The sequence below is a fragment of the Fusarium tjaetaba genome (genome assembly GCF_013396195.1).
Source record: "Fusarium tjaetaba strain NRRL 66243 chromosome Unknown NRRL66243_c0000380, whole genome shotgun sequence".
NCBI lineage: Eukaryota > Fungi > Ascomycota > Sordariomycetes > Hypocreales > Nectriaceae > Fusarium > Fusarium tjaetaba.
In genome coordinates, this window is record NW_023501576.1 from 1 (window position 1) to 21,800 (window position 21,800).

The window sequence follows — 21,800 nt, forward strand, 5'->3', positions numbered from 1 at the left end:
TTGCAGTATTAGTTAATCTGAAACAAAAAAAAAAAAAAAAAAAACCATATTCAATTATGTGGCCTCCCCCTTTTATTGTGATGTATTTTGTGACATGTCACAAAGAGTTATTAATCAAATGAGGGCTGTAGAAGATTGGATAGGATTATATAATATTACTTCACATTCGCATCCCAGCCTAAATCTATAACTTCCGTCTAGATAAACTCCGTCTAGATAAACTCCGTCTATGTAACTATGCAGGGTATTTTCACCTTTTCCTCGATGATATCAAGTCATTAAATCCCAGGGAATAATGCTCCTGGCTCTCCAACGCTCAGTCCCGGATAGAAAACGCCTCCCTAGCAGTCTTGCTACTACGTGCCAGACGCTCACCATATCTGATGAAAACAAAGGGAATTACACCCATCGCCAGAGCAATGAATGCGAGGACGGAAGGCGCCCAGTGAAACCCCAGGTTATCATACATGCTGTCCGCGGCGAGGGGTAGCGTGGTGGCCCCAACAGATCGCAACATGGCAGCAGCGCCGAGGGCAGAGGCAGAATGACTTCGGAACACATCGGTGAGATAGTTAGTCATTCCCATGAAGAGGAGTTGGAAACCGAGGCCGAAGAATATACCGCCGAGGCTCGGAATGATGGGAGTCATGGAGTCCCAGACCGTCCAGCCGAGCCAGAAGAGAGAAACCACCATGCTGAAGATAGTCAGTTACAGTCCATAACAGGGGGCAGTTGAGGAACTCACCAGGGAGAAGCAATGCACGCAAGAGGAAGTCTTCGATAGATATGGTTCTTTGTCCATTCAGCACCAGCAGCAGTTTGCCTGTCATGGTATCCGGTATAAATTGCGAAGACACCAAGGGACAGTACAACACCAACACAGACTAATCTCAGGTTAGTATAGAGACGCCAGGTATAGCGGAAGAGACTTACATGGAATATATGCAAGCCCTGCCATGCCGGGAGAAAGGCCATAGAATCCTAGTCGACATTTACATTGTTTGACTGAGCCGGGGTAAGATATCAACGTACCTTGGAAAACACGAGGATACGCCTGGAACATGAGATAAAAGACAGAGTAAGCTAAGGTCAAATAAACCGAAGTAGATGCCAGGATAGGTTCAGTAAAGAGAAGCTTCATGGGTCGAAGGAAGATCTTGCGGACGTTGAAGGGCTTCAGCTCCAGGGGTTCCTCGTCGGTTGACACAGTCTTGTTCTTCTTGCTCTGTTTTTCTCGCCTCTTCATATGAGCCTTGACCATCTTATTATGGAGCACAGGGGCATAAGTCTCTGGGATGGTAATGATAAGAGGAAGACCAGCAATGGCCATCATGCCAGCAATCCAAAACGGCCAGCGCCAGGAGACGGGAGACGAGAAGCCAGATACAATGGGCCCGATGAGAGGACCGATTGTAGTGACGGTCATGTAAAGAGCCATGGCGTTACCTCTAGTCGAAGGATTGTCGAGGATATCGGCGTATAGACCCCCGATGACAGTGGTTGGAGCAGCAGCATTGATGCCACCGAGAAACCTGAAGACTAGGAGGGCAGTATAGTTGGGTGCGCCAGAACAAGCCAGCACAAAAACGATGTATCCCAGGTAAGTGCCAACGAGAACAGGCCGCCGACCAATATATTCACTGAGAGGTCCGAAGAGAAGAGGCCCAAGGACGTAGCCCACCATGTATAGAGAGTTGAGGAGTATGAGGTGAACGGGGTTGGTAATGCTGAACTGCTCGGCGATGATATCGAGAGCTCCTGAGGGCATAGAAGAGCCAAAGTTTCCATTGAAAGTACATGTGAAGCCGGCGATGACAATATGTAGTTTTCTCATAGGTGAGAGTTTGAGAGGATTCCAAGATTCTGTGTCAGACCAGCCAGATTCGTCTGAGGAGTCGTGTCTCTTTTCGACGTCGACGTTGGGAGAGCCAGCCATGGCGAAATCGCCGCCGAACAGTTGAGTTTCGTTTCCTCCCATGGCTGATATAACAAGGTGTCTGTCTTATGGTGCGTGCACAGGAAGTTGGATCATATTGAGGTTGCAGGCACATCTATCTATCTATATAGGGAGTTTGCTTCTCCATGACAGTTCCACAGCAGGTGGATAAGAATGGATAAATCATTCATTCAGCAGCCAATTTTTCTCACGTCATCTGATTAGTTTTTCGTGACTCCTCGACTCGAGTTTGTGTGAAGGGCGCGATGGTTTTGGTGATGGTGTCTAAGTCAGACCCTGCTGTGATTGGTTCTCATCGCCGATTCAATATTTTCTCTAATGGAGAAGCTTCAGAGTATAACTTCCGAGAAGAAACTGGTAAACAATGATTGGGCGGAATTTCCGCGCCCCTTGTTAGTGGAGGCTAGTACAAGGGCGTACTACAGAAACCCGATCGGACTGTCGGCCGATTTGCTTTGGGTATCCCGCACAGAGAGCTCTTCAGTGCGCGGCAGAGTTACCTACTACCAGAGGAAAAAAAGAAGGCCGTAAAAGGAAATGCGATTATAAATCTCTGAATAGGTTAGTACCTTGGAAAGAACACCTTGATACATTAGTAGGTACTTACCTATCTCAGAATGCCAGGGCTTACTTACCGAAGTTGTTAGAGTCATATACCATAGGAAGACCTTGCTATCGCAAGGGGTTCCCCAAGTTTTGGCTTGGTCTAACAGAAGTAGGTAGGTACTAAGGCTCCCGGGACGTAAGGGAAGGTACCTACGGAGTGGTGCCTCCAGTGATTGGAAGTCGATCCTTACCACTACCACTACCTAACAACTTCTTCTCGAACTTTTGTAACCCAGGGCACTTTGAGGCTCCACAGACTTTCACTTCGTAACAACCGAATCGGAAGTGTTCTTCTCGGCGAAAAGGGCGTACAATACAATACGACCGATACCTTCTCAGGTACCGAGATCACAATGCCCAACGAAAGGCGCGATGCTACTGCCCGTGCTCCAACTGGCAATGCTCAGCAAGCTGTCACTAGACGGCGGACCAGTATGTTCATGATATGCCGTTGAGGATATCACCAATCATCTTTTTCTCACACCTTCAGCTGATACATAACACCAGACGGAAGAGCGTGCATAGCTTGCCACCAACGCAAAGTCCGTTGTGATATCCTAGAAAGAGGCACACCCTGTTCTCACTGCCGGATCCAAAACAAGCCCAACTGCACAATATACGAGAAGAAAAAGACAAGATCATCTCATGCATCTAATTCTCGTCCCAGCCCTGCCCCCCTCCTGCCTCGTTATTCTTCTCAACAGCCTCAGCCAAATCGTCATCACCAGCAGCATCAGCGACAGCAACCGCAATGCCTCACAGCTCCTGCGACACCCAGAGCATCGGCAGCCCTCTGGTCGGAAGTGGCCATGGATCCGATTGCGCGGCCAAGTTCAAGCACTGGCCAATATCAGCACGACTCTCCCTCAACGATGCAAGACTCTGGCGAGAGCGAGGAAACTTACGAGACTCGCAATCTAGCTGACTTTATCGGCCAGGACTTACCAAAAGTCGGCGAGATCTCACGTTCTGAACGCCTCTACTTTATCGGCACCGAGTTCTCGAACCTCAACCATCTCGTGCGTCACAGAGCTCTACGAAGGGACCAAAAGGACGTGTTTCACTTTGGGACACGTAGACTTGCGAGAAAGGTTCCTTCAGTCCCCGAAGAAGCTCTAAAGTTACCCCCTAAAGCCTTGGCTGATGAGCTTGTCACAGCGTATTTCATCCACGTCAATCCAGGGTTTCCAATTGTCGATGAGGATGAATTCATGACAAGCTACAATGGCTCTGATGTTCTGAAACTAGTGTCCTTGCCATTGCTGAACGCCATATTTCTCGTTGGCGCCCACGTACTCTCCTCGACCCGGGAAGACTGTAGGGCCAGCACTTATACCTTCTTCCGTAGAGCCAAAACGCTCTTCGACTACCGCTTCGAGCAGCACCGTGAGACGTACCTCCAAGTTGCTCTCCTATTGACATGGCAGTGTGACAACCTCGAAGACATCGTTGATAACTCATGGCACTGGATCGGAATCGGGGCCCGCACTGCCTTTGGAATGGGCATGCATCGGGACGCCCGTGCCAGTACCCTGAACGCCATAGACAAACGTCAATGGGTCCGGCTCTGGTGGTGTCTATTTCAATTTGACGTCATGGTTTCGGCTTCGTTTGGTCGACCGCAAGCAATGTGAGTACGAAAAGTCTTTTGACCATCCCCGTCGTAACATGTTCAAGAAACCTAGAAGAGTCGGACACCCCAATGCTCGACGAAAGTCATTTTCAAGGCATTCCTCATGGCAACCCAACTTTCGCCATCGAGCATACAAAGCTGTGCGTCATCTTCTCCAAGGCCATGAGACGGCGTGTAGCCTTACGAACCACAGAAGCCGACAGAGTAGCGGCAACCAAGGAAGCTGATGAAGAACTTGCTGAGTTCATAACCCAACTGCCACAAAGCCTCCAAATCCCGCACTCCGACCCGGACACTTGGCAAGCAACTCTTCACCTATCGTATCACAACTTTCTTATCCTTCTCCACCGACCTCCGCCTCATCAAGATCCGAACCGTGTTTCACCTCACTCCGCTACGGATCACAGCATATGTAGCGATGCTGTTGTAGCGATAGACTCTATCTTTGAATCTCTCCGCTCAAGGAAATCGTTATGCAATCTATGGTTGCCTTCCGTCCATGTTCTTTTCACTAGCCTGCTGCATGTTGCCAGTGAGCTCAACTCTCCCAATCCTCTCATAGCTGCAAAGTCATCCCGCATGTTTGACTCTCTTATCCACACACTCCGAGATATATCCCAGTATTGGATATATGCCAAGAGTCTACTTCGACTGTTTGAGGAACGGGCTATGTGGAAAAAGAGACCGACAGGGCATGTACAAGGATCATCTGAAGATCGTTCCACTCAACAAAGTCAAGAGTCTCCGATTATTCGTACGGGCGTTTCTGAGTTTTCGCTGCGCCCTGATCCTCTAGGTGTCTCCAGTATCATGGGCGATGCTCCATCAACTCTTCAGACATCTTCTGCCCCACTACCTGGACCAGCATATGGCTTTAATTTCGACTTCGGTGTGCACCAGGGTCTTTCATACGGCGAGGGCTTCTCAAATGGCCTTGACATAGCCGGGAATGGGAGCGAAGCCATGGATCTCCTTCCTGTGCCTTCGGTATTGGAGTTTCTACTGGCTGGTGTTGATAATCAGTATGACTTCTGATCGGACTGCTATCAACCAAATAATTGTGCCTCTTCGCTGCAGTACTGTGTATGAGTCTTCAACGCAGCAGGCAAGGGCTGGAAACCGAGATGTGGCCTGTCATCCATGACTTCGAGTATGCCAACTACCACAACCCATATAAGACGTTTTATAAAGTTATTTAAAATCAAGGTTTTTGTCATGAAATCAAATCATTTATTAACGACACTAACAGCCCGCACATGCTGCCTACCTGTTCATCCGGCTAGGGGAGGCAAGAAAACTTAGGATCCTCATCCCAAGTAAGGAAAAGAACTAGGTAAGTCTAGTATATTTTAGCAGGCCTTTAGGCGAGGTCGTTTTGGTATCTTGTTTCATGTCAGGTTTCTTGCTCCCTAGGGTTCGACTAGTGGAGATTCCCATATACCGTCCCAACTGCACACTTGATGTTGGTCCCCCAGTCTGTCACTACGAACACCGCTCATACCCGCAGACTAAGGCCACTCAGACTCCAATGAAGCTCTTCCAGAGGATCCGTGACGGTTCTAGAATACAGATTCGGTGGACCAACGGGTCCCATGTGCGCCCTAAGGGCCAAGCAAACAAGGGTCGTCAGGGAGACTCGGGAATTCTGAGCAATCATCTTTCACCATTTTGTCTTCGGGATTTAGTCGTATGATGCCTAGCTGCAACTCTTCTCAAGTCAATCACCACATGAAAAGGTATTTTTTTAGTATGTATCTATTTATCATCTCATTGAACAGGAAATATGCGGCCGACATGGGGTCCTGCACGCTTCTTCTTTCGGTACAGTCGCTTGTAGGCGTGGACTCCGAGCCGGCGGAGCGAGGCTTGTCACCTCCATCAGCAAGCATAAAGAGTCGGTATTTGTTTGGGCTTCGAAGTAGTTCATCATTGAATAATATTTCTCATCTCATGTGACAGCTTGTTTGCAATCATAGCCTCGCAGCCATACTCAACACCAACACTGCGTCCATCATCCTATGCCGTATACCATATACCCAACCCATACCATATACTCGAGCCAAGACAACCAAATAAACCCTTTGCCACGCCCCACCGTCCTCTTTAATTTTGATACATTGCTTTCGTCACCGTCCCAACCTTGCCTTGCGCCAACGCCAGTAGCCCTGTCCGTCTCTCCGTTCCTTCGGAAATGCATTCTGACTCGAGATGCTGATTTGGACCCCTATTCCTTGGACTTCTGAGCAGACGCACCGTCCTTCCGTCCACACATCGATATTGTACACGTATATACTGCAATCATTAGAGCAACATAAACCAACACCTTCCCTCAAAACAAAACTTATAGAACACACAAAATTCGTCCAGAATCACCTCAACTCATTTGTCGCTCTGGATTCCCTCTCCAGCTTCATCAGCACGTCATTGAAGCATAATTTGACCACGCCCCTCTTTTCGCTCCTGGCTGATGAGTGCTGTAATACCTCATCCAGTCATGTCTGCAGCAGACGGAGAATTCGTGCCTTTGTGTCTTCTGAAAAAGGGAAGATCCTTTATCCTGAACCTGCTTGTTTTCTTTCGTAGCGACTTGCCCTCAGCCCTGCCTATGCTTCCACCCGTTGTGCTGGCATCGGACCTTGTTTCGTCATCGATCGGTGAGCTATCCTGGCGAAGGGTTCCTGAGCTATCTTTCAAACTTGCAGAGTCGACGTTGATCTTGGGAATTCCAACGGCATGTTCAGTCGAATCTCCGCTCACGATACTCGTACCACGTGTGCTTGGTGACATCGGCATCTTGCCCGTTGTAGCGCTTGTTGCTTGTGAAGCCCAATCTCCCGAGCATGCCCCAGAGACACTCCCATCTGTCGTCTCGCTGGATCGTTGCTTCGCTGAATCCCTTCTCGTTTGCGTCTGAAACGGGTCACTGTTGGCCAATTCTCTAACCGCATCAAATGTTGAAGCTGATCCGTTCGATCCCCTGTGGTCACCAGCTACACCGTTTGCGGCTGATGGTCCCATTGTCCTCTGACTGTCGGCCGGCGATAAGTCATCCCTTTCTGGGCGTGGCATGGGTAGTTCGCTGTTTCCTACAGGGGTCGTGTCCGATCCGCGATCCAATGCCTCGAACAGAGGTGTCATATCTCTCTTCTCCTCTTTCTCCTCCTCTTGTGGTACAGCAAAGCTCATGGTCCTTGGGGAGAATGTACCTTCCTTCAGAAGACGTCTCCTGATTGGGTCATCTAGAGGTTGCTTTTCCTTCTCTTGTTGAAGCTTAAGCTCGAAGAGACTCTTATTCATCTCAAGCTCGTTGACAGTGTACTGCATAGCGGGCATGATGTCGGCGACGCCTTGGAACAGAGGGGTGGCAAAAAGATTCATAAAGCCGAGTTGGCCTTTAGCCAGTGAAGTCATGTCTTGCTTCGGGGGTGTCATAAGTGATGAAGGGATGCTCAGCTCACTCTCCATCGAAGCTTGTCGGGAGAACTCTTCTGAGAGAATGTAAGTCCACTTCAAAGCTATTTCATGGTTTCGTGCCTAGATTTGCGTTTTTAGCTGGTGACCTAATAAAGTCATTGAGGAGGGGGAGGCATACCACGTTGCTAATATCAGCACATTTGATGAGTAACGAACAAGCAAGAGACTTGTTCTCTTCAATTTGCCGACCATTCCAACCGTCGGCGCTATTGTTAGCTTGAAGTCGTTCTTGAACATCTCCAAGCTTCTTCATGTAGTCGAAATGTAAGCCCATATCCGTAGCTAAGATAGAGCTGATCATCAGGTTACGCATCTTTGTGTCTTCGAAGGCAGAGGGCCAGTATCGTCTAAGAATCTGCGAGTAAGCGGCGCAATGAAATGATTCCAAAACAGATCGATCGTTGTATAACTGTGCTAGGGGAGCATTTAGTGTCACAAGAAAACCGTTGTTCACGCCAGGGTGTCCGACGTCGTGCCCAATAGCAGTGATGAGGAGCGTCAACGCTTCGAACGGAGTTATGAGAGAAGCCATAGGCGACTTCTCTGGCATGGGACGGGATTCGGTACCCGAAGGATACGGCGACAGAGCACCGATATGTACCAGGAAATTGAAGGTAGCTTGTAGTACATCCACAACATGACGGAAATTGTGGTAAGGTACAAAGCTATTGTATGCAGCACGACAAGCAACGAGGAAGCTGATTAGTTGATCTGAAGCTGAGTCAGTATGCGGGTAACCGACACCAACCCAAAACAGTACAACGTACCTGCATGTATCCGCCATCGCTCAAGTTCTGGCATAGACAAGGCGTGCCTAAACATGTCCATTGCGGCCACCAACAACTCATCATCGGTGAATGAGTGAGCGCAGAAGCGCCAACTTCCTATTGCCTCAGCGATGGCAGATTGTCGTTCCGAAGAGACGGCCACATGAGCATTGTTGATTTGGTCGTCACTGGTGCCTAAACGGCATATTCCTTTCATCAGACCGGATACCATGGCTTCACGAAGGTATGCGAAGGGCTTCTCTTCGTTGACTCCCACCCACGACCGCTTTCGACCTTGTCTAATTTCCAGCAGGGTTGACTGTTCCTTGGCGGCATCTCTGTGAGCCCGATAGGCGCAGATTTCCAGACTTGTAATACATTTGGTGCTCATTGGACAAATTATGACATCGACTGCCCCCAGATCCAGGCACTTCTTAATGAGTTGACGATTTGCGTCAAGCGATCCCAATGGCAAAGGCTTCTGCTCAGCTGTGCCGTCGGTCATCTGTCCGTTGGTTGTGGGATGACCTGCCTCGGAATTGCTTATCACCGGAATCGGTACAACGAGCTTAGACATACCGCGCAAATGCGCTTCGGTGATAATTTTTTGCAGCAGTCCCAGACCGTATAGTGCTTCATCGGGTGTGTGGATGTCGACATTTCCGTTGGAAGAACTGCATGAAGGAGAAGGCGACGAGGCCCTTCTCCGCGCTTCAGGTACTGGGTCATCGATTGGCGTATCAAGGAGAACCAGGGTTGGCTTCAGGTCAAGCATTGAACCCTCTTGTAATTCGAATAATTTTGTTAAGCAGGCACCTCCAGATGCGCAAACGTGAACTGAATAATATGTTAGTGAGCGGGGAAATGACTCATGGCGACGCCATAACGAAAGAACGAACCGTCTCCGAACGCATCTAGCAGAGGTTGTACGACGTGACGAGCCTCATCCGTTGCCCAATCGGATGTGCTGTCGCCAGAAGTGCTGTAAATCAATCCATCTTCGCTGACATTGCGATTGACGTAAATAACGTGACAGGCGGCGCGGTCCATGGTGCTCATGGAGAGCTACCAGTCTCGCGACTGGAGCACCGTAGCCCTTCGGGCAGTTGAGTATTTGTACCAAGATAAAGCGATTTACCGGAACCGAATAGCCTCACGAAATGCCGGAGACCAAATTGTGTCAAAGAGCGAGCCGATCGAGTCTCGAATGTTGGATGGGAGCAGAGTAGGATGGAATTTCGAGGTCGTGATTGAAAACACAATTGTCGCGAAGCAGCCCAAAAGAATTGACTCAATAGCCACACGGCATACGGGTTTGTGGCTAGCAATGGGTGCTTAAATTGAGAGATAGGGGCCCGTGATGCTGATTCGTCTCGCGAAGTTCGTATGCGATGTTGTCAAGTTGAGTTGATTCAATGAACCTAGTTCGGTAGTACAGACGAATGGTGTTTTCTTCTGGGAGGGTGGGACAGGCTGTCAGACTGGCGCCGCGGCGGGAGGGAGCAGTCGGTTGGCGACAGGGTTCGTACAATTAGAAAATTCAGTCGAGGCTGAGAGACGAGGGGCGGATATTAGCTGGTAAGCAAGAGGAGGATGTCGCGAAAGACGTGATAGATGCGGCGATGCGAAAAGAAGACAAGAGGGATTTGAAAAATGATGGCGCAGGAGGGAGAAGCGCGATGGGCTGTAAATGGAGGGGACAAGAGGACTCGGAGTCTGGACTCGGATTGGGCCAAGATGGAAAGAGCCACCAAGGAATAGGAAGGACCAGGGGATGAAAAGAAGAAGAAAAAGAGGCAAGGAAGGACGTACGTCGGATTGAGGGTTGGATTCACAGGTGGTGGTGAGAAGGAAAGTACTCCGTACGGACGGACGAACTGGACTGGACTGAAGACAGTACCCCCCGTACAGTATAACCAACACTACAGGCAGGACCAGAGTAGAGCACGCGTGCGCTGGAACAATGAATGGTATCGGGGCAGTGAGCGAGGGAATCAGCCCAGGCTTTAGCTTACCAGTCTTCGTTCAAGGTACGAGCTGCCTGCTGGGTGTCCAGCAGTACGAGCGAGACCTGCTTAGCGGCACGCAGAAGGTGTCTGACCCTGGTCGGAGAATGGAAGGACTAGGGAAGGATAAGGGAAGACCCAAAGACAGGGCAAGGGCACCGACAGTCGCGGTAACCGGGTCCGGGGCAGGAAGGAGGAGATCTGCGAGCGTGGCTGCAAGCGGAGGAGCGATTCCAGTGTACAGTAGCGCAAGTGTGTGAAAGTTCAGTAGGTAGGGCAGCACAGTAACGCATAAAACGCAGACAACCCGGGTGATACTGCGATGTAACAACCAGAAAGGAAATGGAAAGGATGAGGCGAGAGAGATATTCACTGTCAATGGAAGTCCTGGGATTGGGGTGAGGAAAGACCAGATGAAAAGCAGAGAAGGAGTAAATGTCTGGACCGAAGCCTGGACTTGACTAGTTCAAATTGAACCAAAATGTGACGCAACACAGTTCTAACCTCTCGAGCCTCTGGCCTCGCAGGTGGAGCATGAGAAACAAAGACAGGGCAAGGCGAAGCCAAGAACCAAGAGACAATCTTAAGAAGCAGAAACAGAGGCGGGAACCAAGCCTGGCGTCGGCAGTCGAATTACTGGAATAGATTGATAACCGCCTTAGTGGAACGATTTGCCGAATAGAAGTACGAAAGACGTGGAGAAGAAGGGGCTCAAACGGCGAGTCATATGCGACCAGATCGAGGGCCAAGTTCAAGTGTCGAATTGGTTCAGATGAGACGGACTCATTCAGTCCAGAGGCATCAGGGTAAAGGTCACTCTGTTCTGGGAGAAGCTGGAGGGGAGGGAATGTGGGTGTGAGGGGACGTCTCAGAGCCAGGGGGCAAGGAGTTACCCAATAATCATTTTTAGAGCCATGGAGGTGGCCATGGATCGTTCTAGGGGGCTACAGCGCTGCTACAAGGTTGGATACAAGATAGCGCTACTCAAGAGATAGGTACCTTTTTATTTGTCGGATTTCCCAAGACACCTAAATGGACGGTGATGAAAAAGAAAGGAAAACCATATGCAAGCAAAGGAGGGTAGAAATGAGTGCTCTGCTTGAAACATGAATAGGGGGTCGAGATGTTCTTGCTTATTAGGTACGGAGTAGGTAGGTACGAAAAGCGTACAAAGTAGAACTCCTAACACATAGAGACGGAGTAGGAATCGTGTGCACCTCATTAGCTTGATGACGCAGATCTTGCAGTCTGTAAATATGTAGGTTTTGGTAGAGTTGTAGCGGGAAATATACAGCACCATCTGGCCTCAGTTTATGAACACCAGCTACCTACTCCGTACACTGTGTAAGGTAATCAAATCAAATGCTTCATAGTTAGATGACAGGATGTGTGACGATCAAATATACAACAGCAAAGAGTTCATACCTTTGCCTAGGTATCTAAGGTTGGTAGGCACTTGCAAAGGAGGCCTGAGAAGGAGGCATCAGAGTTTGCGGAAGTGCCGTCTGGGCTGGCGGAGAGGGCGCAGACTTACTTACCTAGGTTCTGTGTTGTGTGGATTCCGAGGCCTTTTTTTTTCCCAAGTGATTTACAATGGCGAGCGACTGGTCAGCAGAGGCAACACAACACGCACTACAACATGATTGAGTGTGCCCAAGGTACCTACCTAGGAAAGGTCAGACATAACTTTCGTTATAGGCCATCGTAGGGTTACGTGCTCTGCTGTGCCGCCTGCATCAAGGTCCGAAATGGTCCATCGTGAGTGAGGTTGGACGATGTTCGAGGATGTGGTCGAGGATCGTCGCTACCTTACCTTACGGGGTGCCTTAACGTGCTTGCAACGCGACGCGAGGCACCGAGGGCCAGCTGGGGCCGCTGGGCCAAGGCCTAGAGAGGCTAGGAATTGAGTGCAGGACCCATCTCGTGCTCCACATCCTTGACCAGTACCAGGACCCCCTTGTCTTCGTGACAACCAATTACGTCGTGTGTGCAGCGTCAGCCAACAGGGTTGACAACGGAGGGTCCAAGCGGCTTCTTTGAATTCTTCTGGCCGTCTTCGAGAATCTAGAATGGGGTCGCTCGCCCCATATTTACTGAACAGGGGCGCGTGGTGGGCTGCAACGCAAAGGGGAACCACCTAGGAATCATTCTCGAAGGAAGTACAGTTTGGGTACGGAGTACAGTGTACGGTATTCGAAATAGCACATGCATCCAATGCCTAGGCTCCTTGTTAACCCCGACACTCACCACCAGCGTAGTGTACACTTGGTGATTGATCAATCAGCTGAGCTTCGTATGACGGTAGGTAACAAACCTACAGCGCTGGTATGTACAGTATCATTATCAGTGTTAAAAGGCAAAGCAGCTCATTACGCAATGCACTGTCATTATAATAACAGTTGCCCAGCGGAATGGTTGTTCCGTCATGCTGAGTCTCCCATATCACATCCAATAAAAGCTCTTACTTGGTTCACCAAACTGGAAAACAGAAGGTCAACTCTCCACTGCCTTACCTTATATCTCAGCATACCTACCTACCTGCCAAGGTATGCACCGGGTATGATTCCGTGCAGGTAAAGTGCGGGTGCGTGTTGCTGTGCAGCCAGAACCCACCAACCTAACTATACCTATCTACCTACTATACCTTAGGTATCTACCTACTAATCTTAGTAGCCCAGGTACCTACCTTAGTACTAAGATAGTAGGTAAGACATCTAGACACCAATTCCGTGACTGGCTGTCTATATCTCTTTGCGGTTCTGGATATATGTGTTTACATAAGGTACTCTGTACAGAGTACATACAATTTATTGATGAATTCTACCACCTGAGACTGCCTACTGGGATTATCTATACTTAGGTAGGCAAGGTAAGGTGCATCTATCTACCAGTCAACTCCACATTCAAGTCGACCAGGGAGTCTGCTACCAGTATGTCTATATGTATCCAATCCCTATGGGTTTGACACAAACGAACGAACCAATCCAATATGACGTGATTTGACGGGAGCAGATCTGAGATCCAGATCTTGTCGCTAGAGCCTCTTATCTTTCCGAGACCCTATCGAACTCTCATCAGCGACGCCAACATCCTCCGCCTTCATTCTTCTCAACTCTTCTTGTCTTGCTCGTTCATTCCCATCTCCATTGCCCCATTCCATCACCTGTCGCTTTCGCCATAGGCTATAGGCCCGCTGCCCCGCACCACACCGGCTCGAAACTCTCCCCGCCTCCAAGTGAAGCTACTGAGAGACGAGATACGCAACAGCTACGCTTTAGGTATAGGATGGCTGTCGGTGCCATATGTAGGTAGGTACTGTTACACAGAATGGAGCCCCATCTTGGTTCGTTCCTGGACTCAGTTACTGTACATACCTACATATATACATACATACAACTTCCGACAACGACGCGACATTCAAAATTCCCCGTTCGCTCCAATGAAAGATGTGAAACAAGGTATTGATACTCATCGACGCACACATGCTTGAGCGGATGATTTCCCCAATTGGCTCGAAAGAAGCCAAGACCTTCAGGGCAACCGCACATGAATTAGCCATTCATCGCTCCAGCTAGTTGCCAGATAACTGTAACCTGCAGCCCGTCCAGGGAATGATGGAGTACTCGGCTCCTATCTCTTTGTACGCTACGCATGCTGCCTATCAAGCCTTTCCATACCGGCCATGGACCACAAGAGCAGCCACATACACTCCTAATACGATCTGGTTACTGGCCAGCTGGCTGACATACCGACCTAGCCTAAGGTAGCCTTGGATCTGTCAAAGCCCTCCCACACATGACGCATTTCAAGGGCTCAATCTGCTGGTATTACAGACAGATACAGAGACTCCACTTCGAGCCTCAATGTGAGCAAGACTCACTTCTCCATGTCCATGTCCATGTCCATGTCCACCCCAGAATCCCCTAACCGAGGCAAGAACACATGACTGCTAGGCCAGCGGCCTGTTTCTTAGACTTCGAAGTCAGGCGAAAAGTGCCCTGGAGTCTCCGGAAAGCTTTAGTATACGGTACTTTGGCGTACTACTTAGCTGACAATAATATCAACAGTCTTGCTTGCCTTGCGTGTGAGGAGGAGTTACTTGTTTGTTTTACGCAAAGGGTAGCTGGTGGTGCCCCGATCCGTCAAAATACATACTGTAGAGGCTCACAGCTCTTGAACAGGGTGGCTGTGGCTGAAGCCAGTGGAGAACCGAATAGCCTGGCAAACAAGATGGATTTCGAGATGTCGATCGCGAAGCAATTACGGATATCTACTTCTGTTTCGTCACTTGTGTCGACCATCAACCCATTCTTCCAGTGCATACTGTAGTAAGAGATCATATCAAACGCCCTCAATCTAGCGGCCGCTGTGCTGGCTGTCAAATCCAGCCCACCCGAGTGGAGCGTGGAGTGAGGAAGGGTACCGTATTGCCCGGCTCCCATTCGGTGGGTACTTAGGTAGACTGATTGAATACCTACCTACATATTATCGAGGACCTGCCCGAACTTGAAGAGCAGTCTAGGTCTAGGGTTTGACCCATACACCGCACCACTGCTGCGAACTAAATGCATCTACCTCATCAGTTGCGTAAGTGACTGCTCATCTGGTATCTCGAATGCTTACAGATACTCCTCAGATGGATATCCACCTGGCCTTCAAAACTGCGATGCTTTCCAACCGAACTTGACCTTCTGAAACGCGGGGTTTAACCTCCCGCAATGTCTTTCTCGTCCTCAGTCCCGAATACAACAAACATGCCGAGGTGGATGCTCAGAACCAGGGTTCAGGAGCTGGGAAAACCTTGATGCCATTCTCCCCCCAGTGTCGGAATAATACAACGATCCAGCCTCGTATGGCAAGCTACAGATTACGTATTGGAGGTTGCGTTATGCTCTTGCAACAGACAGATAGTTGGTCAGTTTATCTGTGCCGTGCTTGTAGAATGTTATAATATATGTACTTTGCGTGTCTTGTGAGTTCTTGGCTCCAGGGAACAGGGGTTTTTGGAACTTACTTTGTAGAAACATTTGGCGACGAGATAGGTATTTAAGGGTATCTAATAAGGCCATGGAATCTGAAACAGAGATAAGCAGATCCTTAATCAGCAGTATGCCTTTCGTCCGAGTAAGCCTTGAAGCCGGTCGGTCAAGGCAGTGAAGCAAATTGCATTGTGTACGGATACCACCAGCCACATGAGAGTAGGAATGTCTATCATTTATGACTACTGATTGAAAATTACACACGTCTAGACAAGACATCCTCTGTTTTTTTACTTCGTCAAGTCCATTCAGCTGAACATGCTTGATGCAAAATAAAACCAAACGCCGTTTTCTACCCTTCAACCCTACCTTATGCGATATGTGCGGCGATATGTACTATCTAATTCTCTCGCCGCCACTTTCCACCTACTCCCCTCCCCCCATCAACGTCAACATGCTCTTCACAAGTTGGGTTGTCCCGGGTCATCATCTCATGCAGTTTTAGCCGTTTTCTCGTATCTCGTCTACCATATGTCATCATGACTTTGGGCCGCTTGTTGCCCGACTTTGGACAGCCGTCCTACTCGGCCTTGGTTCCCTTCTCATTCTCAAGATGGATCTCGGCCACTTCGTTCGAATCCCTGTCGCTCCCTGTCGTGGTTTGCACATCGATCACATCCTTACGGTCCCATGTAGACTTCTGGGTGTCTGTAAGAATCGTCGTTCGAGGAGCGGCAGGCTCGTGTTCGCCCTCAGCGGGGTCCTGTCCTGTCATGATTGTGTCGTGATCATCAAATTGGCTGAGGCCACGCTCATCAGCTGAAGAGTCTAGCTGGACATCATCAGAACCAATGTCTGCACCTGTAGAGTCTTCAGCACCGCTATCGCCCAGGCCCTCGAAATTCCAACCCTGGACGAGGTTGAGTGACTTGTTGTCCAGGCGCTGGTAGCTTCCATTGACATCTACACCCTCGTCCTCGACAGTGCTGTGGATGCTCCCCATCCCGTTAGCTCCATCGTAGGGTGGGAGATCTTCGTCTTCGTCGTCCGGTCCAGCTAAAGAGGTGACGGTGATTCTATCCGAACCACGACCGCCGAGATGGCGAGTTGCTACGGCTCCGATCCCAGCGCTCGACAACCCATTCAGGGAGGAACCCTCGCCGAGACGCTGGCCTTCCCCCACCTCGCCTTCTTCTTCAGAGTTTTCTTCGCTGTTCTTGTATTTCTCAGAGATGACTCCGAACCGCGATCCGCCTAAAGGGGTACTCGAGCGGCGACGGTAAAACAATAGGTAAGCTGCTGATGTAATGCATGTCGAAGGGTCAGACACAGGGCTTGCAGACGAATCTGTAGGGCTTGTCAGCGTCTTGGATCCATCGGTAGGGGCACAGAGAGACGTAGCAACTCACCATTGTAGTTATACCATCGCCCATCGACAAAGTTCTTGGCATAGGCGGTGTAATGACCTCCACCGAGACCTCCATAATGATCATCAACAGCAATCAAATCATATATCTCATTCTTGCCATCCTCTTTTTGAATGACTCTGGAAGTAAGGTCGAGACCCTCGATAGGGAAGTCAACCATGACGTCCAACTTGTCGCGGCGCCATCCAGAGTTGCTAAAGCGCTTGAGATGCGCGACAAGAATATCTGGCGATTTCCACAGGTCGAACTTCTTACTGGCTCGCCGATGCTCTTTGCAGCGGGGACAATACCACATATCTTGCTCAGAGAGAATTTCGGCTCTCTCAAACTCATCCAGACATTCTTCGAGACTGATGCCTCGTGTACGGCGATGGTGTCTTCTTCTCTGAGCAATCTTGAGGGCAGGGTCTGTGAGCGTTTCAAGATCAATAAATGTAGGAGATCCTTGTTCCTCAGTGGAGACCTTTGCAGCGCCACCAAACACTTTATCCCAAGCTTCCTCGTGCCAGTCTACCACAATGCCTTCTCCCAGACGAATCAGAGGTCCACCATCAGCAACAGCAGGAGGTTGAGGCTGGGGCTTGACAGAAGCTGCCTTGTGTTTCTTGTTCTGTATACGTTCTCTGCGCTTGTTGGCTTTCTTGTTGAATTTCTGGCCCTTGAGCTTGCGTCCCTTTACCTTTGAGGGACGTCCATTGAATTTCTGATTTGTATAAGCGCTGGGACTGTTGGACAGATTAATAGAGAGACCTACTCGTGGAGCTTCTGGAGCTTCTTCCTCACTGGACTCTTCCACCATTCTAGTTTGTGTTGTCTCCGCCTTGATACTCTCGTCATTGCTGCTTACATCTTCATTAGAAGGCGTGCTGCTTTCGTCGTCACGACTGGCCGTATCATCATCGTCGGGTGACAGTTGAGGGATACGATCCAATAACTTAGGGAGTAATTGATGGTGATCGACGTTAGACCAGCCCGTTGGCACATCGCCAGAATAGGCTTTGTCTGTGAAGTAGCAAAGGTCGAAAAGGTTTTGCAGTTCAGGTTCAAGGAAGCTATCTGGGTCGATAAACCTGGGCCTGCTCTTGTTGAATCGTTTTAGAATCTGTGGTTGATGGGGGAGAACCTCGCTGGTGTCCTTCATGTGCACATCTACAATGTCATCCTCGCCTTCAACCGAGTTAGCGACAACTTTACTATCGCCAGACGAGTCAGCATCCGAAGCAACCACCTCTCCATCAGCGATATCAGAGTTCTCCTCCGGGCCGTTCCTGAGCTTGGACCAAGTTGAGAAGTTCGAGATCTTCTCCAGGATCTTGCGTCGAATGAGGTCGATGTTGGAAGCTTCTTCTTTGGTGAAGCAGATGAAGCTTGGGGGAGCCACACCATCCCGAGCACGACCATAGTTTGATGGGATACGGTGAAATACGGGAACCACTATCCTTTCATAGCGCGGGTCATCCCAGGGAGCTTCGAGAGGAGTGTCGATATCCAGCATGGAGCGTGGCTTGTTCGCTTTGTGTGGCCAGTTGGTTGGGGCAGCATCCAACTCGTGGAAGGTTGCAAGATCATTTTTCGCGATTTCTTCACTAACATCTAGGTTGTTGTCGTAAATCTTGAAGAAACGATCCTTGTACTCTTCTCCTCCTATCAATCGCTCCACAGGTACACCCGTCCGGGCGGAGAGGAACTGTTTGAGCTGTTCAATAGTGCTGTGCTTGGGCAGTTCGACCTCAAACATGACCGGCACATCGTTGAGGGGCAAGAATTTGATTTTAGCCGTCCAAACGTCCTCGACAGGAATAGGAAGGGTCAGATTGTTGAAAGGATCGAACGTGATGCTGATCTTGCCACACTCAGGACATTTGAGTGTCGATTTATACAAACCTGTGAAGAGGTCGGCAATGACTGAGTCGTCCCGGAGGCGCGTTATGTCCCAGACCTTGTCTGCCATTTCCTTTATAGCTTCCGGATTGTTAATCATGTCGTCGGTGGAGTCAGGCTTCTCGATGTAAGGTTTCTTTTTCACTCGGCTCAGGTCTTCCTGAAGAGCGTCCAAGAGAAATCCAAGGAATTCCTGCGAGTCCTGCTGACCATATCCAGAGAAAGTCGACCGGCAACGGCCGATCGTATTCTTGAAATCTCGAGGAGTCACGGAGCCTCTGCCCTCCGTATATATCTCCTTCAGAAGGTTCCCATAGGTTATTGCAACTTTCCCGTTATATCCCAGGAGGTTAGTCTTATTGACCTCATCAAGATATTCGTTAGTCAAGAAGTACTTGGTCAACTCCTCAACGCTTCGTACGCACTGAAGTGCAGAGTTCATATAACATGTATTTCCTAGGTTCTGCAAACCAACAACGCCGATGCTCCGACCCGACTTCTTTCCCGTTCGGCCACGTGTCGATGGGCCACCGGGAGCGGGACTGCTTCGACCGCTTGCATTAGAAGAGGCCAGACCACTTCTGGTGGGGATGGCCAATCCATTCGGAGGAGTTTTGCCAGTGTAGTTGCTGACCCAGAAGGAGTCAATCGCCTCATCGATAACCAGAGTTTGATCTGTCACGAGATCGAACATGGTCAAGTTCGAACTGCCGTTGAAGTTGGGGTCAGTGGTCCTATCTTCCAGTTTACATTTGATCCTTTGGTCGCGGACTTGAGAAAAGGAAGCATTGTCGAGGAGAAGTTTCGACCATGTGTCTGTAGAGCCAGCCCTGCTGTCTGTCCGACCTGGGGAGTCCGGAGGCGTGAGGGCTCGTGAGAGCTCTGAAGGGCCAGCAACCTGCTGGACTTGAGGTACCATGAATAAGCGAATTTTGCGGTCTAGCGGTACGCCGGTGGCTATCTTAATCTCCTTGACAAATGTCTGTGCATGGTATTTGCGACTTCTGACGAACTTGTAAGGAGTAGGGTTTTTGGCCTTAAGGGACTGCTCGATGGGCAGTGGGCTAATTTCGGACCATAAACGGTGAACAGTAAAAACTGGAGGGTGGAACTCGAACTGAACAACAGGCTCTTCGCCGGGTTCAGCAGTGTTGATAGCAGCACGAATGATGGCTTCTTGACCGTTCTTGATACCGTACCAGTCGACAACCATCCTCCAAGCATCCTCTGGAAAGAGCGTGAATTCATTCTCATTAGTTCCTTGCTTCAAACGAATGTATTCGTTGCCTGTAGGTTCTGTAACGACTTCTTCAATGATATCCGAGTTGTCAACAGGGCCGAGAAGATCCGATGTTGAATCCTCCTCCTTGCTGTCCTTGGGGCCGCCGCGTAATGACAGTGCCTTTTGGACCCAGGTGTTGGAGATGAGATAGGCCTTGTCCCCTTCCTTCACTTGCGCCTCTTGATAGGCTTTTAAGAGAGTCTCTATGATCTTGATCTGTTCTTGGAGTGAAGGAATTGCTAGGAGGCCAGGATTAGCGACGGATTGCGGTGCTTGCAAATTCAAAAACATGGTGAGTCTTACGCTGCGCAGGGAAAGCCTCAGCGGGCGAGCTTGCCGTGGGCTCAGGTGCTTCAACGCTCATATCACGAGGCAGCGATTCAGGGACTAGCTGTGAGGTTCGCTCAATAGACTCGTTGGCTTGTGATGTACCCATGTCGACATCGCGGGTCATATCCGCATCGTTTTCGGGATCCATACTGGAAGCACGTCGTTTCAAAGGCGATGACGAGCGTTGGGGCAGGTCAGCATCGCCACTCATGATAGCTCGGTGGGAGAGGCGTAAGGGAGACTGGCTTCTGGCCAAAGCCAAAGTCGGGGCCGGGCCAGTCTCGTCGCCGCCACGATCACTCTCAATGGAAAGATCAGCGTAGGCAGATGCACAGGGGCTTGAGGCAGCGGACGAAGCGTAATCGGCCGAGACGAAAGAACTTGTCTGATGCTGGAGGCGAGGGGGCAGGCTCGAGGCGGGTTGTGAGTCGGACCTCAGGAACGAGTTCGAGTTGGAGGCCACGGAGGCGGAGAAGGAGAGAGCGGGATCGTCGTCGACTTCGCAAGAGGGTAGGACTGAGTCAGGAGAGGGCGACGATGAATCAACTGAGTCTAGAGATAGATCGCTTCGCAAGAGCTTTCTCTTCTTTGAGGACGACGTCTTGAAGGCGAGCTGCCCGGGCAGCTCGGGGGGTCTAGGTATGAGTAGGAGGGGCGAAGGCGGAGGCGGAAGACAAAGTCTATGTTCCAATCCTTGGAGTCAAACGAGTTTTGAAGGCAAACAAGTAGTCGATGTAGACTGGAAGTATAAGTATAGTTCTGGCAGTGACCAAGGCACGAGTAAGGACAACAGTCTTGCTGCATTTACTCTGAATCAGGACAGGTCCAAACCAATAGAGCCTGGCCGTGTAAGAGTTTGGATAGGTTCTTTTTTTTTCTTTCACAAACGAAGGCGGGGGTTGGAACAGGTTCTATAATTTTTTTTTAATGATGGCATTGGGGCTCTGACCGCTGAGAACGACCTGCAGTAGATGTGGGGCGGCTATTGACTCGAGTTTTACGATTAGTACTAGAGGTACAGGGAGGTATTGAGTAGCTGGGTGTGCCCTGACACTGGAAAGGTCAAGTACATTTAGGCAGCGATAGTCCAATGATGAATCAAGAGGAGATCGGAGCTCATATAGTGGAGGTCAATCAGATTATTATGGCCTGGTTACCTGGGTACGGATCCATTCACATATAATATAGCTACATTCAACTACCTTACTCAGTGAGGTCCCTATATGATGTACATTAGGTACACGTACTAACAAAGCCTGAACTTGGCCGCCGTAGTGGACCACTAAATCGTAAATAACTCCCGCCCATCCTCTGATGATGGGTCGAATCTTCCATACACAGGTTTGCTTCCATGGATCCATCTCTCCCCCACACTCACATTAGAAGTCTGTCCGCTAATCACCTAGGGTTGACCGCTAGGTTTGGCGCCTGTGCTTACAATGGATGTCCTTGGAGTGA

General features: G+C 49.7%; 4 protein-coding genes across 4 annotated transcripts; 1 reads left to right on the forward strand and 3 right to left on the reverse strand.

Moving 5' to 3' along the window:
* Positions 1-316: 316 nt before the first annotated feature.
* FTJAE_13014 (major facilitator superfamily transporter) lies at positions 317-1,978 on the reverse strand (the record flags this gene model as incomplete). Its single annotated transcript, XM_037346113.1, has 4 exons — positions 317-695; positions 746-884; positions 934-981; positions 1,033-1,978. The coding sequence occupies 4 exons, from the start codon at positions 1,976-1,978 to the stop codon at positions 317-319; spliced, it is 1,512 nt and encodes a 503-aa protein (XP_037199941.1).
* A 938-nt stretch (positions 1,979-2,916) lies between these two features.
* FTJAE_13015 (acetamidase regulatory) lies at positions 2,917-5,231 on the forward strand (the record flags this gene model as incomplete). The annotated part of the gene is made up of 3 exons (XM_037346114.1): positions 2,917-2,995; positions 3,326-4,193; positions 4,241-5,231. 3 exons carry the CDS (start codon positions 2,917-2,919, stop codon positions 5,229-5,231), a joined length of 1,938 nt encoding a protein of 645 aa, XP_037199942.1.
* A 1,449-nt stretch (positions 5,232-6,680) lies between these two features.
* Positions 6,681-9,487, reverse strand: FTJAE_13016 (PDE2-high affinity 3' 5'-cyclic-nucleotide phosphodiesterase; the record flags this gene model as incomplete). The annotated part of the gene is made up of 4 exons (XM_037346115.1): positions 6,681-7,730; positions 7,789-8,381; positions 8,438-9,274; positions 9,337-9,487. 4 exons carry the CDS (start codon positions 9,485-9,487, stop codon positions 6,681-6,683), a joined length of 2,631 nt encoding a protein of 876 aa, XP_037199943.1.
* Positions 9,488-16,002: 6,515 nt separating this feature from the next.
* On the reverse strand, positions 16,003-21,703 carry FTJAE_13017 (uncharacterized protein; the record flags this gene model as incomplete). Its single annotated transcript, XM_037346116.1, has 4 exons — positions 16,003-16,769; positions 16,832-20,251; positions 20,316-20,977; positions 21,594-21,703. 4 exons carry the CDS (start codon positions 21,701-21,703, stop codon positions 16,003-16,005), a joined length of 4,959 nt encoding a protein of 1,652 aa, XP_037199944.1.
* Positions 21,704-21,800: the final 97 nt, after the last annotated feature.